This window comes from Rhinolophus ferrumequinum, chromosome 19 (assembly GCF_004115265.2).
Source record: "Rhinolophus ferrumequinum isolate MPI-CBG mRhiFer1 chromosome 19, mRhiFer1_v1.p, whole genome shotgun sequence".
In the NCBI taxonomy this organism is placed as follows: Eukaryota; Metazoa; Chordata; class Mammalia; order Chiroptera; family Rhinolophidae; genus Rhinolophus; species Rhinolophus ferrumequinum.
In genome coordinates, this window is record NC_046302.1 from 16919277 (window position 1) to 16938654 (window position 19378).

The window sequence follows — 19378 nt, forward strand, 5'->3', positions numbered from 1 at the left end:
CAGCTTCAACCATCGAGTTAGGCAGCTCAAGATAGGTTCGAAAACTTCTTCAGGTTTCTATTAGGGTAGAGCCTCTGAGATCTATTTTAATAATAGCCCAGGATTGTTTATGACTGCTTTTATTCTATAAATTCACTAAGTATACAAACATCATAGGACTTTGGCTATCAGAAACATAAATTCCTTTTTAAGGATCGATCCATGGACAAAATGACAAGAGGTAGAATACCAAATGAAAGAAATATACATTAATTTCCATGACATTTAAGCAAATTTGAATGAAGTAACAGAAATATTCCTACCTGGAAGGTTTCCATCAGTTTCGTCAGCACTAGGAAAACTAGCAACACTTGTAGAATCCGAAAGGTCCAAAAGTTTAGCACGCAATTGCTCAATATCACTCTCTTTGCTAGCCAACTGCATCTGAAGCTCATTCTTATGTGTACATTCTTCCACCAATTGCTAATTGTGAAAAATTTCAAGATAATATGAAGAGTCAAGGTCAAATTTCCAACATTAAAAAATTAAGAATTAATGGAAGTACAAGTAAGTAATCTAAAGCGGCTAAAACTAAAAATTTACTGAAAATTTCATGAATGTTTACTACTAAAGATTTTAAAACCACTATAAAAATGCAAGTTCTCTTCCTTAGTAAATACACTGCTTGGATATGCTCCTCCTTGCTTTACATGAGGTTTTTTAAATTTCTTTTTTTTTTTTTAAATACAAGGCATCAAAAAACAGAGACAAAAAATAAGCACTTGTTAAAATAACAGAAAACGCTTTTTTTGGGCTCCAAATAAAATAATTTAAAAGGTATGGAAAGCTTCTCAGTCTGGTAAAACCATAAATGATGGAGTCAATGCTTGGGTCTAAGTCTGTCTAAGACCAGAGACCATGTTCTCTATTTTGTACTATTAACAACCAAGGAAATATCAAAAAATTAAGTTTGACATTCTGATTTCAGAAAAGTGAGTCCTGATTAGAGGAAACAAATAAGCTCCAATACACCAAAACCTCTATCCCAACTATAGTCACTATACTTCCAGCCATATCTCAATTTCAGTCTGAAACCAAAGAGGCAAAAATCTCTTGGTTGTTCTGCTCAAAGTAGCACGTGTAATCAAGCAGATGTTAGTTGGTTGAGCAACTGAGTATTTTCTAGTTTTTTAAGATCATGGTTCATATTAGAGTAATGATAGAATTGTGGAGAGTATAAACCAAACTATGCATTTTTATATGAAAAAATCTAATCTAAATTAGATCAATAGATAATAGGCATATATAGTAGTAACAGTTTAAGAAAATAACCCTACATGTGTGCACGTGTGCACGTGCACACAAACACACACACACACACCCCCCACACACATATCTTACCGCTTGCATGTCATTTAGTTCTTTTTGATGTTTCACTACCATCTGGTTGAATTTCTCTCTTTCTTGGTTGAGTTCCAGTTGTAGCTTTCGATTTTCCTTTTCTTTCTTTCTCAAATCCTGTGTATTAGCTTTCTTTCTATCAATTTTAAAATCTTTTCGATTCATTATCTCTGCCAACTTGTTAACAGCCTATTAAAACATTAAAACATGACTAATAGGATCTAGTGTAGCCATCCAATTTAAATCTCCACTAAAAATGTATTTTTTCCTTTACAATCAGGACGTAGGACTTTTTTGTGCTAAAAATGAGGAAAATCTAATGAAGATTGGGATATGGTAGCACAAGTAACAACTACTATTGACATTTCTCATTGTTCAAATGTATGAACAAGACAAGCTTGCAAAAGCATTTATCATTCAACAATTATTCAGTATTTATTATACTGTATGTAGATACTTTGATAGGCATTAGATATAAAGACTGTAAATACAGATATGCCCCAAAGGCATTCTAGTCTGGTAGAGGAGCCAAGTCAACAAGCATTACAGTACTGAGTGGTAAGAAGAGGCATGCAAGATAGGAACAGTACCTGGGACTTGGAGAAGCAGGGAAACATGTGTGACCACACATGTTTCTTAAGAAACAAATAGAAGTTGGATAAGCAAAAAAATGATATGAAGGAGGGGATAGGAGAGGAGGATGGCATTATAGTAAGAGTAAACAGTACACAGGCAAAAAGGCCCAAGATAATTTTTTTCCTTTGGACAAGTAGGAAAAGTAGGGAGACAAGGCACCTGACTAGGCCATATTGAGGGGTCCTTTTGAAAGTGAAAAGAAATGTAAACATAGTTGAGGCTAACACCTTTTGTCAGAAGGAAAAAATATATTCAAAATGAGTCAGAACTGGTAAAAGCATGTGAAATAGCTACAGAAACTATAAAACGTAAGTCATGGTACGCTTGTTCTGTAGTAATGTTTAAAAAAAAAAAAAAGCCAGATTTTCCATTAAGACAGAAAAAAGCCCTAACCACTATCATTTCCATGTAGATTAGGTCTCATCTAGGATGAGGAACCCTTCAACATATTTTTTTTAATGTGAAAAGCTTACTTCATTGAACTCATAAGTGCATATTTGGTATTTTTCTAATAGTAACTCTACCATAGTAATTACAAGAAAAATCAAATGCAGAGATATATTATGAAAAAAGTGAAAAGTACTTGACATATCACTCCTCAAAGACCACCTCAGCTAAAGCCTTCTCTTTTCTCTAAATTTCTGAGTGTATATCTTTCTAGACATTTCCCTATATACTCATATATAAATAGGTTAAATATGCATTTAAATTTAAAAATGGAATCATGCTGTACATTATGCAGCAACATGCTTTTTTTTATTTAATACTATTTCATATATCATGGAAATACTATTTCCCCATGCCATTACATGTAAATCTACTTCATTTATTTTTCATGGCTTCTTTGCATTCCACTGTATGGATGTATCATGATTTATCAATAGTACATTGATGGATGGTTGGGTCATTTTTATTTTTTCACTGTTAAAAATGTTGCACTAATCATATTTGTATATATTTCTTTTGAGCATTTATATGGAAGTATTTATATAGCATAAATTCCTAAAGGCACAATTACTGGATCAAAGAATATGCACATTAAAATGCTTTATTTGGTTGAATTGCTCTTATAGTTTACTCACTCAAAAAATATATGAATAAACTTTCCCCATGTTCTTGCAAAAGCTAAATATTTTATCTCATTTAAACCTGCCCATTAAACTGTCAAAAATATACCTCATTATTGTTTTAATTTCTATTTATTATTGTGGTTAAGTTTTTAAAAAATCTTTAGTGTTTCTTTTTCTCTTAAATGTCCCTTACTTCTTTTTTTTCTATTGAATGGTTTTTAGGATTTGCAGATGGTTTTTATATTTATCTACATTTGCTGTAAACACTCTTCCTAGTTTGTTTTCCTTCAAGTTATGCTGTTTTGGGCTCTATAGACCGACATTTTTATGTAATAAATGTCAATCTTTTTCTTATTGTCTCTGTTTTGGTATAAAGTAAAACCTCCACTGAAGAATTTTCAACAGGTATTAAGTGCATTTTTGAAAGATTACTCTAGTTCCAACATGAAGGATTACTGACACGTAGAGTGGAATGGTAATAAGGAATCTGTTATAATCATTTAATAAAACAGAAGATATTTATTCTACTGTAAAACTCAATCGAGGTACATAGTACCTTATGAAGAATTTAAACTATTGGTAACTTAGTAAAATGACAAGATACCAAGTTTCAGTGTAAAAAAATCTGATCTAGCTGCATTGTTAATATAAAGCAAAATAATACAGCCACTCCTGTAATTTCTGTCTTATTCCCAATTTTTCTTTCTCGGCTTTAATCAAGTATGTTATCTTTTCATTAAGTTGTGCTACTGTCAATTACAGGTCTTCTATACAATATAAAACACATTCTTACTAGTCAAACGACTAGACAAACTAGCTTTCTTAACTCAGTTGAAATCCTGTTTCCTGAATGTCTTCTCTATTTAGTGAAGAAAGACTACTACATTATTTGTTCCAATGAAGAGCTTGAGTCTTATAACCTCACTTTTAAGAAAAAGTACACGAAGAGCAAATATTAACTTCTGAATATACAATACTCAAATACAAACTTATAGAAAAGGCTGAGCACATGCATACCTGTGTTTTAAGAGTTCGTTCTGTATTGATATTCTTTTCAAAGGCAGCCTTAAGATTACTGATCTCCTCCTCCTTCTTCAATTTATATTCTGTCAACAAATTATATAAAATGTTATTGCATGGCATTAATTAATTTTCGCATTCCAAATTAGCAATGTCTTTAATTATTTAAATTAGCATATACTACAAAGGAACTTTTAGTAACTTCTTCAAGATAATTTTTTCATCTTTATTGAGGTATAATTGACAAAACTGTAAGATAGTTAAAGTATACAAAGTAATGATTTCATATATACATACATATATGTCTATTGTGAAAGGATTCTCTTCTCCCCCATCAAGTTAATTAACACATCCATCAACTCACATACTTACCTCATTTATTTTTTTGGGGGGTGAGAATATTTAAGTTCTATTAAGAAAATTCTTGGGCGGCTGGTTGGCTCAGTGGTTAGAGCGCAGTGCTCATAACACCAAGATCGCCAGTTCAATTCCCACATAGGCCAGTGAGCTGCGCCCCCCACAACTAGATCGAAAACAAGAACTTGACATGGAGCTGATGGGTCCTCACAAAACATACTGTTCCCCAACACTCCCCAATAAAAATTAAAAAAAAGAAAAAAAGAAAATTCGTAAGGCTACAGAAGTTATTTAACATATGAAAACAAATATTTCCAAAACTTAACGCACAACATAAATAGCAAAAATTTACTGAGCTGATTTAACATGATTAAAAAAAATAAAAACCCTACATACCTTCTTCTGCCTTCCTCATTTTATCCATTAGCTCTTCATTTTCTTTTCTTAATAATTCAGTATCTTTGGTTAGCATGCTGTTCATTTCTTCAAGCTAAACAAAGCACACAAAGGTTTAAGCTATAGTCTCTTTGCTAGTCTCCTATTTATTGCAATAATCTTTATAAAAAATACTTTGCTTTTTCCATAGGTGAGAACAGGTCTGACAGTGCTTAACTATAAAAATGCCTGGTTTCCAGTTTATGTGGTTATAATTAAAATAAAATATTTAAAAACAACTGTTAGCTTCCAAAAATTATTTCAGAGAGTATGTTTGCACGTGTACATATACACACATATACATATGAATAAAAGGAAGAAAAATGTAATGGAAAGAAAACTAGACTGGAAATTACAGATGAAGAATCTAAGGCTTGGAGAAGTTAAAGCAAACTGTCAAAACTGTAACTTCTTAGGGACAAAGTTGGTAGTTGAATCATAGCACTTTATGGTGGCTTCAAAAGAAGAAAAATCTAACTCCCTTTTCTAGCCCCATGATCTATTTATAGTATAAATTTCAGAAACAGGTAACTGTTTGTAGTAACTGGCTTTTCTATAATGGATTTGTAGATATCCCCAAATAGTTTCTCTGAATTTTACAGAATTCTGGCCATAAAAATAAGTTGCAATGTATTAAGATAACACAACAAATAAATTTAAACTAAATGTTTCTTTGCATAAAATATGTTAAGATTTACAGCCAGAAGGGGGAAAACCCCAATACACTGAATAAAATTTCAATCCTTAACAACTGTTTTGGATTATATAAACTATTTTATACATGAATACAGATTGACCACTCACTGTATATAAGTAAATATGCATGCACACACACACACACACACACACACACACTAAACTTTAAGATGTGACCTATTTTGATTTAAATTAATTTTAGTCATATAACTTACCTGACTATCACACTTACCCGAGTAACAGCGTGATCTTTATCTGTAATCTCTTGTCTATTTCTAGAAGCAGCTTTCTTGCTTTCTTGGGTCAATTCAAAGTACTGTTCTTCCAAAAGCCCTCGAGCCAACTGCTCAGACTCAGCTTTTGTTTCTGCTAGATCTAATTGAGTAGCAAGAGTTTCTCTGCAATAGATTTATTAGAGAAATGGATATGAACAAATTGAGTTCATTCTTCCAACTTAATCATATGCTTAAAAACACAATTATATTTAAATGAGAAAAATAATTAAGTTTTCTAGTGGTAAAATAAACTTTGAATCCATTACTAACTTTTATAAATATAAGCTCTCACTTTGAAAAACTATAAAAGAACTCTTTAACCTTGTATCTGCTCTGTGCTTAACTAAGAAAAGGTAATAAAGCAATGGTAAGCAGTCTACTTTTGAAAAGGAATTCGTTGTGGATTTGGAATGGAAGGCAGCATGGCATAGGGGAAAAGTCACTGCCCTGTAAATCACGAGGCGAGATTTAAACCTTTATCCCTATTCTAACACTAATTGTGGAGAGATATTGGGCAAGTTCCTTACACTTCCTGGAGCTCAATTTAATCAAATCTGTAAAATGAGAGGGTTAAACAAAATTATTCTTGAGGTCCCTTCCAGCTCTGAAATTCAATGAGATTATAAAGACTTATAAATAGATTTGCAAACTACTATAAACGATTCTAGGAATCGTTTGGGAATTATACTTTAAGGCTTTTCAGAACTGACATTCAGATCAAGACCAGATCACTCCAGTTTGCCTTTGCCTTGCCAGCTCTTTCTTCCCAGAGAGCCTCTCTTCATTAAGTTAACTTAATCATGACTGTACCCCCTGTATGCATTAGGCTCAATAAATGTTTGCCAAGTGAATACCTTCTATCTATTTCTACTAAGGGAGCGAAGGCAAATAGAATTTTCTGTCTCAGGCCTAAAGAGAGAGACATATAATAACTATAAAAAAAAAGAAAAAAGATATTCATTCATTTATCCAACAAATATGTGTATGCTAAGTATATGTGCCAAACACTGCTCTAGAAATTAAGGCATGCAGCAGTAACAAAGTACCTGACCTCAGGAGGCATACATTAGTGGGGTGATGAGACAATTTTTAAAAATGGAGTAATATACAGAGTCCCATAGAGAAAAATGAAAGAAGATATTAGAATGAACAATATATAGTAAGCCATACAGAATGATTTAAAAAAAAAAGGAAGAATGTGGTCACTACATAAAAAAGGAGTCACTATTTTATGTAGGGTGATCAGGGAGGCCTCTCTGATAAAATGACATTTGAGAAGAAATAGGAAGCAAGTAAGACAGTGATCCATGTTGGTACCTGGGAATACAGTGTTTAGGCAGAGGAGCTATCTATAATAATAACAAATACCCTAACGTTGGTCTAAAGGAAGCTAATGTGAGCAGAGTGAGAGATGGGGGAAAGTTGTGAAAGACACAGTAAGAGAAAGGGTGTGGGAAGGTGAAGAACAGACATATAAAACTTTCTAAAACAATATAGGGACTTTGGCTTTTACTCTGACTGTTCCATTTTTAAAATTCTGGCTGCTGTATTAATTTCAGACAGTTGGGGGTCAATGGCAGAAGCAAGGTTACCAGTTATGAAAGTATTGAAATAATCAAGATTGGAAATGACGACAGTTTGGATCAGACTGGTAAATGCTGTAAGTGGTGAGAACTGATTAGAGTCTGGATATATTTTTTAGTTACAGTTATGAGGATTTATTGATGGATTGCATGCAGAATATAAGGAAAAAAGAAGTCTAGGATGACTCCAAGTTTTTGACTTAAATAACTGGGAATAATAGAATTGCCAATACTGAAATAGGAAAGACAGGGAGGAGCAGGTTGGCAAGGTGAGGGAATCAGGAATTTTTTCTGGACGTGTTATATGAGACGCCTATTAAACACTCAAGTGGAGATGTCAAATAGACAACTGGATATACAAGTCTGGAATTCAGGGGAGAATATACTTGTACACTGATGCTATTTAAAGCTGTGAGGCTGGATGAGAACAAGTAGAGTGATCCCTTGGGCCTTCCAAACTTTAAAGGTCTCAGAGATGGAAAGGAACAAAGGAGCAAAGAAGGTTGAGAAAGAGTAGCCAGTTCAAACAAAAAAAGAGAAAATATTGTGATGTCACAAAAGCCAAGTGAAAAAATTTGTCGAGAGAGAATGAACTATGTCAACTACTGCGTTAAGTAAGATAAGGATTGAGAACTATTGTCTTTAGCTTTAGGAAGTCACCAGTGACTCTGAGAAGGCTTATTTTAGTACAGTGATAGTGCAAATATCTGCCTGGAATGAGCTCAAGGGAATGGGAAAAGAGAAATGGCATGTCACTTTTCAGGAATTTTGCTACAAAAGGAAGCAGAAAAATGGGACGGTAGCTAGAAGTGGATATGCAGTTAAAAGAGGGTTATTTTTTAAGGAGATATTTACTGGTATGTTTATATAACAATAGTAATGACTATAGAAAGTTCTGAAATGGAAATATGTTGTCTCCTCTCATCTCATAGACTTGGCATTCCTTAACTTAGGGACCAGCACTACTACCATCAACCCAATTACCTTGGTCAGAAACTTGAGAGTTGACCTGAAATTTTCTCTAACTTTTACTACCAGTCCTCCAAATCGGTAAATCCTACTGCTTCTATTTCCTATTTTTTCCATGCACTTGCCTTTCCTTTTACTGCCAACTTCCATTATTATTTGACATCTAGATTATTCCAATGGCTGTATAATTGGACTCCCTGTATCCACCCAGCTTTGCCTCACTTTAATCCACTCTCCACTCTAAAGAGTGGAGCTTTCTAAAACATCACCTTGTCAATTTCCAGCATAGAAGTTTCTTTCTTCCTTTCTTCCCTTTTCCTTCCCTTCCTTTCCCTTCCCTCCCCTCCCCTTCCTCCCTCTCTTTCATTTATTGAATACTATATTCTTTGCAAGGCCTTGATCTAGGTGATGTGGATACACAACAGAGAACAACAACAAAAACAAAACTTCCCACTCTTCAATGTTTGGTAATTCCAAATTCTTCAGCATGACACACAAGTTTACCTCTCTAGCATTATGTGCCACCAACTGTCTCCCTAACTAAACCATCTGCTGTTATCCAAATTACAGACTGCATTTACCTATATTTTCCTCTTCCTCATATTCTATCCCCTGGTGAATTCTTCTTTTCCTTAGTTGTCACCTGGGAAATGTTCTCTGAATCCCACATGATAAGATGAGGTATAACCTTTCAATATGCTCCAAAAGCACTTTGTCACAGTTGTCTACCTTAATTTGTATCTTTCTCCAGCCTAGATTCTGAAGTACTTGAAGGTAAGAACCATAATTTACTGATAATTATATCATTGGCATGAGGTACAGTAGTTAGCACAATAGTAATGATCAATATATTTCTCTTAAAGAGATCAAACAAGGGCAAACATACCAACCAACCTTCTGAAACAATAGTATGTAGTGGATTGGGTGCCCCCATCACAGTGAATGCACACAACCTGGGATTGCGTATTACACCATGGATACCATACAAACGATAGGCAACAGATTATAATCTACAATAGGAGTCTATCACTGTCACAGAGACTAACTTGGAAATGTAGTTTTGTACCTACTTTAGAATCTACCTAATATATTAATGCTCTAAGCAGTGAGTGTCAGTAGTTGCTAACAATACAACAGGCAACCAAACTTTACAAAGTTATATATCAAGCAGTCTTCTCCCCCTCTAAAAACCCATCTGAATCTGATGAAGCCTCCAGATTAGGGATATCCAATTAAACTTTCTATAATGATGGAATGTTCTACACCCGTGCTGTCCAATATAGTAAACACTAACTGTATGTGACTATTAACCACTTAAAATGTAGCTAGTACATCTAATAAACTAAAGTTTTTATTTTATTTAAATGGATTAAAGTTTATATAAATGGTTATATGTGACTACCATATTGGACAGCACAGCTCTAGATTTAACTGATTTGCAGAAAAGACAAAAAGACGATGAAAATGTTCAATTAACTATGGAAACAGAATCAACAAAATCACAACTGAGGAAAACTATATAAGACAAATGATCCAGTTCTTTCAACAAATAAGTGTTAGGACAGTGACAACTCTTGTGGTAGGTAGGAAAGGAGGTATAATTAGTAGAATTGTGAGGTGGAGAGCAAAGTTCCATCTCTTTCATGGGTGGTAGTTATGATATTTGTCATATAATTCATAAAACTGTACATGTTTTGTTAGTTTATGTACTTGTTTGCTTCAACAAAAGTTAAAAAAAATGTTATTTCCTTAAAAGGTGTTTAAAGGAAAATGAGTTACAGTGTCTGTTCTGACACTATCTAGCTATGAGAAGTTGGTACACTTAAGTAGCTTAAGAGACCTTAAGGTCTCCTTTTAAGGTTCTAAGCACACATGCAATGGAAATTAACCTCCATAATAATACTAAAAGGAAGACTTTAAAGACATTTACATAACAAATCATGACTTGAGAATACAGCATGAACTATTTATATACAAATAGGTGTTTGAAGATTGAGAGACCCTTGAAAATTTGCTGTCACAGTTTAGTGAATCTCTGTATAATTTCTAGTGTTAATGTATTAATAACAAATTATTTCTTCACCATAAAGGTAAACTTTAGCCTAAACCTAGTTCGACTGGTTCTGAATTAACTCATTAAGATTTGCTATACCACTGCCATCAGAATATGGCATATCTTTCTATCTTTAAACTTTTCATTTAAGAATGCTTTGTTGAAGCACTGATTCTTGTTCTAACGTAAAATGAACATACCTCTCATTTTGTAGTTCCTGTATTTTCTTTAAATTGTCTCTGTTTTTTTCTTCAATTTCTTCCTTAAGTTCCTTTACCTGGGTTTTATAAAGTGTCTGCAAAACAAGTGATAAGAAGAAATAAATGTTTATGGTGGGTTAATAAACAGTTTGGTAGTTTCTTATAAACTATCATATGCTCCAACAATTCCACTCTCAACTATTTACCAAAGAAAAATGCAGGTATATATCCAGTCTAAAACGTGCATGCTTATTGCAGCTCGATTCATCATAGCTTCAAACTAGAACAACCCAGATATCCATCAACAAATTTTTTAAATTGTGGTGTATCTGTATCAGCAATAAAAAGGAATGCAATACTGATATATACAACAAAATAAATCTAAAAAATATTAAGCTAAGTTAAAGAAACCAGGCGCTGAAGAGTATATACTGAAGGATTCCATGTATATGAAATTCTGGAACAGGCGAAAATAATTAATATTGATACAAAGCAAATCAGTGGCTGCCTGCAGATAGAGGAGGGTGGGGAAGACTGACTGCAAAGGGCCACAAGGGAATTTTTTATGGTGAAGGAAATGTTTTCTGAGTTGATTGTGGTGTGGTCACACAGTATACACATTTGTCAAAACTTATAGACCTATACACTTAAAACGAGCACAATTAATTATATAGAAATTATACCTCAAAAGCGTATTAAAATTATGTTGATTTGAAAAAAAAAATTATGTTGATTTGGGAAAAATATTATAAAGAAACTTAGCAAGCACTACTTATTTAAAAGTTAGATCAATTCCTGAAGTGAATAATATTTGAGAAACGACTTCTCTTTTGGAAGGGTTGGATGGAGTAATATGCACAAAGATTTATCAAGTGTTCTGTTAACATATAAATAATGTATACTTAGAACAATGGTTCTTACAAAATTCACTAAGCTTTTGCCAACTTCATCAATACATATTTAACAAGTATTAGACCCACATTGTGTTAGGTGCTGGGGTCTGAATAAACTTTCAGTTCTGAAGATTCTTTCTTTTCTAAAATTAACTATCCTTTTTACTGTAAAATAGTAAAAAAAAAAAAAAAAAATTAAGGAAGGACCAGTAAATAGTTGTGGAGAACGAATTTTATACTGTACACTTAATTATCCTGTTAAGAAATAGAACTTTTTAGGGGAAAAATACATACATTTTTATGGGATTGCAAATGAAAGAGGGATGGCTTGCTCTAGTTCAAGGGTTTACAATTTCTAACATAAAATAATCCATTTTGCCTTTAGGAATCAGATTCTCATCTCTCTTTTGTCTGACTCCAAATACTAAAATTTATGTATGTAATCGGTGAAGAAATAAAAAGAAATCTGACTTGAAAGCCTAGATTAAAGAAAATGTTAAATTTGGCTCATAATAACGTATCATATTTAACAATATCTAACCCAATCCTCATAAGCAATGGAATAAATCAGAACTCAGACACAGGTCAGGTTTTACATTGTTTTTATAGAGGCAATGTAAGAATCCATGAGAACCACCAAAAGTCATGTGATAGGCATCCCAAAGTCTGGAGGTACTAGATAATTACTCTGTGGAAGTCTGTGGACAAGAAAATGTGCATGGTATTATAGGACACTTTGAACAAATAAGGTTGATCTACACCCAGGGAAAGGTTTTTTCAATAATACTGACTTTTTAAAAAATTTAAAAACATAACTCCAGTAATGGTCTAATAAGCCAAGAAATAGACAAAAAAAATAGCAAGTCACCCTGTTTATTAGGAGATGAGCAAAATAGAGCATGGAACTCTAAATCATGTGAAAAATCTATATAGCTTTAATGGTATTCACATTTTTTTTTTATTGGGGAAACCATTACTTCCAATACTGTTCACGATTGATTTCTAGGGCATGTGGACCAGTACAACCTGAACTGTATGCATTTAATCGCACTACACAAAGCTCGTGGGAAGGGTGACTGCCAGTGTTAACAGTAATGGAGCAGCTAGAGAAAAGTTAAGTTTAAATGGTAGAGCACAAGCTTGGCAACCAAAAGAAACAAAAAAATTCAGAGGATTCAATTAAACTTCAAAGCATTAGCTGTAAATGCTCATCAATAGTAGTAGTGAAAATAACTTGGCCTGTAACAAATAAGAGAGTGATTTTTATGGAGATAAAGCAAAACAGATGTATAAAATGCAGAGAGCTAAAACGGAAAAAAGCTCTTGAACAACAACTTATACTTATACCTGTATGTAGTTATACCTACAAATGGATGTATGCAGGCTACTGTAATGTGTATACATGAACCAAACATGATAATACTGGCACTCTAAACCACCCGAGCTTGCTATCATGCAGACAGAATCCTTAACAAAGTCTCATATGTAGCTCTAGTTTAACAGCAATTCTGGAAATATTTGCATAAAAGTGGTCATTTCTTTACAACTTAACAGATTATGAACTCAGATTCAGACATAAAATGTAGAAATGGCAATATAAACAGGGAGAAAACCATTTCACAGTCATTTGAAAAAGAATCAGTTCACATTAAAAATCGAAACACCTTCTTTTAAGTCAGGCTTTGAAACAGTGAATATGGTAAAAATGATTCTCACCGAGAAATACTGCTCAGCTTCAAGCTGGTCTTGGAGTTCCCGCATCTGTCCTTCATTTCCTCTATATTGTCTTCAGATAAAAGAGAAAATAGTAAACAAATGCTCCTATTTATAATAAACTTTATATTATTCTTTGTTGCTTAAAGTTGCTAGAATAAAAAGGTTTACTAAAATGACCTTTGCTTTTGAAATTCATACTTCATTTTGCAGTATTTACTAATTATACTTGGTTAGGCCATACTATTTCCATTTCGCTCCTTATAAAATGAGACCACGCAAAGCAGATGAAACCCTTTTCTAGTGATGATCACTTTCAGAAGACTATTAATTATGGATTAATCCAAACTGCAAAAATAAAAATGATTTCTTTGGTAAACTTTTGTAGAGAAAAGCATTCTTAGGGATACATTTACAATGTCTTACATAGTGTAAGCCTTTAAAAACAGAGGACATGAAAATATTTAACACATAATAAGAATAACTCAGTACTATATTTTTTGCCCAATTAAGCACAAGGGGAGTGGTGTGGAAATCACTCAGCAGGTAAGGAATAAGAAGGGAGGCAAGAACAACTGACAAAGGAGGCAGAACACAGACAGCTACATGTATTTAACACACACACAGAAACAACTTACACTGAGAGGAACAGTTGCAGAAAGACACGATACAACTGATAGACACAGATTTTCAAGGATGAACACTTCCATCTGCAGCTATGTTTTCATAACTACGTATTAATAGCTTTGTATTAATAGCTTTGTATTTTCAGCATCTAATAAGGAATACCATCGATAGAAGGTACATAATAAATGTTTGTTGAATTCTGAGTTAAAGTTATTTTGGGAGAAGAAAACTATAAAGCATTACTGGCTGAAAACAGTGGCTCTAAAAGGGGAAAAGAATTTCACCAATATAAATCCAATAAAATCAAAACTGACAATTTTTTCCAAAACTTACTGTGCTGTAAATGAAGCTGGCAAATGAAGCTATTATAACAAATTTGGAGGAAATAAAAACACATGACTTGGCATAAGATATACCCATCTTTGAAATTAAATTTCTGAAGCATGTCCTTATACAAATTCTCAAAGTAATACTGACATCTTGCTTTGTCTTCATTTTAAGTAAGTGGGTACATCACATCTCAGAGTAGAAGGAGGAGAAAAAAGGGCACTATGCATTCTGAGATGAGCCAAAAGAACAAACAAACACAGGGTCATCATGTCTAATTCTATTCTCTATAAAATAAACCTTGAACATTTCCTGTAAGGTACTGAATTCTTACTAAAAAGAAGGTTATCCCTTGTTTTTGTAATTCTAGTGTGAAAAAAGATGACTTCTGTGGATATGAAAATCATGAGAAAATTGTGTTTTTTCCACCATAAAGACTTACTGTAAAAATGTAGTTGTGATAATCTTCCTTTTTCTTCCTTTAAACATTTATTTTGTTGAGCCTGTCCTTCCAAAACCCGAACTCCCTTGCAAACTTTCATTGCAAGTAATTATTGTTTCTAAATGCTTTTTTCTAAATCTTTCTTTTACAAACTCTAAGTATGTAATCTATACGCACACAAAATATAAAACAAATAAGCAATGCTGAACACAAATAGAAATCAACAATGTTATTTTTGAGACTTACTTTGTAAGCTGAGCTAACTCAAATTCTAATAATCTCTTTGCTTCCAATAAAGTATTTATTTCCTGTTTCATCTGCTTTTCTTGACCTTTTAAATTGTCTGCCTCAAATGCTTGAGTCTTCAATTCATTTTGTAACAACAGTCGCTTATTTGATTCTTGTTCCAATTGCAAGGTAAGATTCTTAACCTATGAAAGAGAAGAATAATTGGGATCTTAAATCTCTTGAAATTTATTAGACATTATTTGAAAGAATATTAATCAAATCTCAAGTACATTATAATGCCTTCTACAAATAGAGAATATCAGTATTCTAAAAAGTTTCCATTGTTCTATGTGTTTATTACTGTAGAATTTACCATTAACTCAAATTAATTCCCAAATTTCAGATATGAGATCTCAGGGAGAAAAAATCGGGTTTCTTTTTACCCCCACCTGCAATGGAAATCTGAAGTAGGTGAGTATAAAAGCCATTTTGGAGGAGGGGATATTTCAATTCACCTGTACATTTGTAAGGGTTTGTGCTCTATCCAGTCTACAACCCCCCAAAGTTGAGTTTTGAGGCCTCCCTTAACTCCCAGATGGGATTAGTCATAACACTCCTACAGCACTCAGTACTTTCTCTTTTAAATTATGTCATGTTGTAATTACTATTTTAATATCTGTCTTTCCCTCTGGACTGCAAGTTCTACAAAAGTCAAGACCATACCTATATTATTCAGTACCCCAACTCCTAGCATAGAAACAGGCAGATAACACGATGTTAAAAAATTGTATTTTTTAAATGGCTGAATACTGTCTTTCAAATTTTCAACATACATTCTTCCTGTATGCTGGCTCTAATAAATATCTCTAATCTCTCTTCTTTCTAGACCATTCTATATACTACTATCAGATTAATTTCCCCAAAAGAGTGTTTTCACCTAGAGCTCCCATTTTAAGTTTAAAAGACTATCAATACTTAGGGTTCCAAGTTTCTCCCATTAATAATCAACATGTCTCTTCTTCATTGGTCAGATCAAATCTCTTTTGTTTCTCATTTACCTATCTTCTTAAGCACTCAGTAATCACTCTTTTATTGTTATCTTCACTGATAATGTTCCCTCCACCAACTCAGGCTTCTGACTCTCAAACTATTAACTTTTAAGGTCTTCCCCAACCTATAAAATAATGGTAACATTCCATCCCTCCTTTGTGAAGTCTTTCCTGATTATTCTACTCTTTTCTCCATTCTCTAACTTACATATATGGACTAATCACTTTTATAAATAATTTCTAAAATACATACAGTAACCACAAAGATATGTCATTCTGTCTTTTTATTGTTTTGTGAACGTGTATCCTGTGCTTTCTATCAATCTAAGCCAGTCAAAGCTCTGCAGTTTAACACTTTTTTGAAATCTGTCAGCAATGCTCCTTTTGAGATTACAGGATACTTTACAATAAAGGCAGGATTTTGTTTTGTTTTGTTTTTAAGCAGATGGTCACTTTCTTCAGGGGAGGAGCTATGACACTTCTACACAGCTGTACTATCACAGTGCAAAATGGCATAGACCCTCTAGTGTTAATGTTCAATAACTATTTGAAGGTGAAAATTTTAGGAGCTAGGGATATAGTGGTGACCATATAGCAGTGAACATAGATACACATAGGTTATTTTCATTCAAATTTCCCCAATGCTGTTTAAATGATAGATAATGGCTTTTTAGTCACAGCTCATGATTGTTTCTCTTTTATAAGATGAAAAAAGTCAGTACTGTCTATTTTTCTTACTTCATCTTCCATCCTTTCTTTATTTTCAGTCAAATGCTCAAGCTTCTGCTGAGATTGTTTCAGATCAACATCTAGCATGGAACACTGTTTCTCAATCTGAACAACTCTATTTTCAGCCTTCTCTCGAGCTTCTCTCTCTTCCTTCAGCTTTTTTTCCATCTCTGTGAAAAAAAAAGTTTCGAACATACATTTAAAGAGACTATTTAATATTTTTCATTTTCATGGGCTGTATAAGACAAACTGCTGCCCAAAAAATCCCTCCTGTTTTTATCCTGGGACTCTAAAAAAGCTATTCATTATAGAAGTCCTTATGTTAATTGAATTATTTATGTAGTGGGATCTCTAAAGAAAGTTATAAAATAGTAATAAAACAAAACCTTCTAAATCCAGCCCTTGCCCAATTATTCAGAGCCATTTTCAGACCAGAAGGTGAAAGTATAGCGGGGAAAAAAAGTGGAATATAAAAAGAAAAATGGAGATAGTTCGGATAAAAGCAGGAAAATAAGGTTGTGGTTATTAATCTATACCTTGCATTGTTCCGGAAAAGTTTCAAGAGACTTAGGCTATGATAGGAATTCTAACTTATGCAACTCAGATAAACAAGATTTCACGTAGTATAACACCTACATACAGTGAGGCTCCTTCTTTGAGATATGGTAACTAATGTTCTGAAAGATCAATTTTTCCATGGTCCTACAACTAGTAAATTGCACCAACAGTATTCAAACTTAGTAAGTCTGCTTTCCCACACTCAGAGACGGTCCTCTAGGTGACAAAATGGAAAACATTTGAATGGAATTTCCCCATCTTTCCCCCCAAAACTACAAACTTAGCTGCACCAATACATCATCACCTTATTCCCATCTCTCTAACCAAACATAAACTCATCCACTTCTGTTCTGGACTTTCTTCCTTCAATTATTTCATCTCTTTCTGACTCAACAATTTCCTCCTCCCAACTGAATCATTCCCATCAACACAATAATCTATTATCTCCCCTACTAAAATATTCTCCACCGATCACACATCCCTCTTTGGCTAGCACCCCATCTCTGTTCACAGCCAAACTTCTGAGAGTTGTCTACACTTATTGTCTCTAGTGCCACATCTACTATACATATCTCTCTCCAATTTGGCTTCTATCTCCACTCTTCCACTGAAACTACTTTTTATGTGGTAACCAGTGACATCCATCCTGCAAAATTCAGAGGACACATAATACCCGTCTTCATTTTCACTGACCTTAACAAAATTCAGTATATTGAAACATTTCCTCATTTTTTCAATATTTTACTCTTTAAGCTTCTAATATCATACTTTCTTCGTTTTCCTGTTACCCGTTTGGCTGTTCTTTCTTTTGTTGGTTTCCTTTGTTGGTTTCTCTTCTTCTACCTGACCCCCAAATGTTAGACTGCCTAAGGGCTCCATTATGATTCTTCTTTTCTTCTGCCCTTATTCTTCCCTTTGCTGATTTCATCAGGTTCTGCATATGGCTCCATGTGTATGACCACTAAACCGATACCACTCCCCTGATAATCAGATTTACATACTAATTGACTATTTGACATCTCCACCTGGACATCAAATATGCTTTTCAAAGTCAACGTATCTAAAACAGACACCTTTATTTCCCTCTTATTCCAAACCACTCCTACCTCAGTGATCTCAATGCCAAAATATATTAACATCCATCCAGTTGTTAAAATTAAAACCTTGAGTCTTTCCTGATTCCTTCTTCTTCCTTGTTCCATTCAATTTATCACCAACTCTTGTCCTCTGTATCTCCACATCTTTTCAGCTCTATGACCACCAATGCCTACAGCCTGTAGACTTCTACCGTGTTTCCCCGAAAATAAGACCTAGCCGGACAATGAGCTCTAATGTGTCTTTTGGAGCAAAAATTAATATAAGACTCGGTATAATATAATACAATATAATTAATATAATATAAAATATATAATATAATAAAATATAATACCAGGTCTTATATTAATTTTTGCTCCAAAAGACGCATTTGAGCTGATTGTCTGGCTAGGTCTTATTTTCGGGGAAACACAGTAGCTAATCTCCCTTTTTAAACTGTTATCTCTCTCAAAAGCATTCTCCACACAGCAGCAGGGGTGGTCTTTTAAAACCTAAATTACACATCTCAGCACAGCTTAGAACACTTCAATGGCTTCCCACCATTTTTAGAATACGAGTATTGAACTTATAATCAATTCTGCCTGGGAATATACTCCCTCCCACTCTTTTTAATGCCTGATTCATTTCAACTTTCAGTTCTTAACCACATATATCATTAGTTCAGAGAGGTCTTTCCTTGGAACACCATCTAATGTAGTATTACCTAGAAAATATCACATTGTGTGTTATTTATAATCTCTCCATATTTTAATTTATTTGCTTTTTTGCCTATTTCCACCAACAGAATATAATCTGTGAGAAAGAGTTCTTGTAAGTCTTATTCTCTGCTATATTCTCAGTTGTGCCAGGCCTATAGCAGGCATTCAATAATTAACACATGTGAAATAAAAGTAGCTCAATACTTAAGGGGTACACATAACAAGCAATAAGATTATAAAGATAGGTTAAGTGCTAATGCAAAGATTCTGCATGTCATGAGGAGTTTAATATATGTACGTTGTAAACAGTGAAAAGCCACAAAAGGATTTTAAGAAAGACTAGCA

General features: G+C 33.6%; 1 protein-coding gene across 3 annotated transcripts in view; it reads right to left on the minus strand.

The window, feature by feature from the left end:
- Positions 1 to 19378, minus strand: part of ROCK1 (Rho associated coiled-coil containing protein kinase 1) — a 141464-nt gene that overhangs the window by 15319 nt on the left and 106767 nt on the right. For all 3 annotated transcript variants that reach the window (XM_033087414.1, XM_033087413.1, XM_033087412.1), the window contains exons 19-27: positions 16692 to 16852; positions 14923 to 15107; positions 13284 to 13353; positions 10675 to 10769; positions 5827 to 5992; positions 4860 to 4953; positions 4104 to 4192; positions 1381 to 1569; positions 303 to 462 (exon numbers count right to left, since the gene is read on the minus strand). In XM_033087414.1, the coding sequence (XP_032943305.1) occupies positions 303 to 462; positions 1381 to 1569; positions 4104 to 4192; positions 4860 to 4953; positions 5827 to 5992; positions 10675 to 10769; positions 13284 to 13353; positions 14923 to 15107; positions 16692 to 16852 (1209 nt within the window). The remainder of the gene's footprint in view (positions 1 to 302; positions 463 to 1380; positions 1570 to 4103; positions 4193 to 4859; positions 4954 to 5826; positions 5993 to 10674; positions 10770 to 13283; positions 13354 to 14922; positions 15108 to 16691; positions 16853 to 19378) is intronic.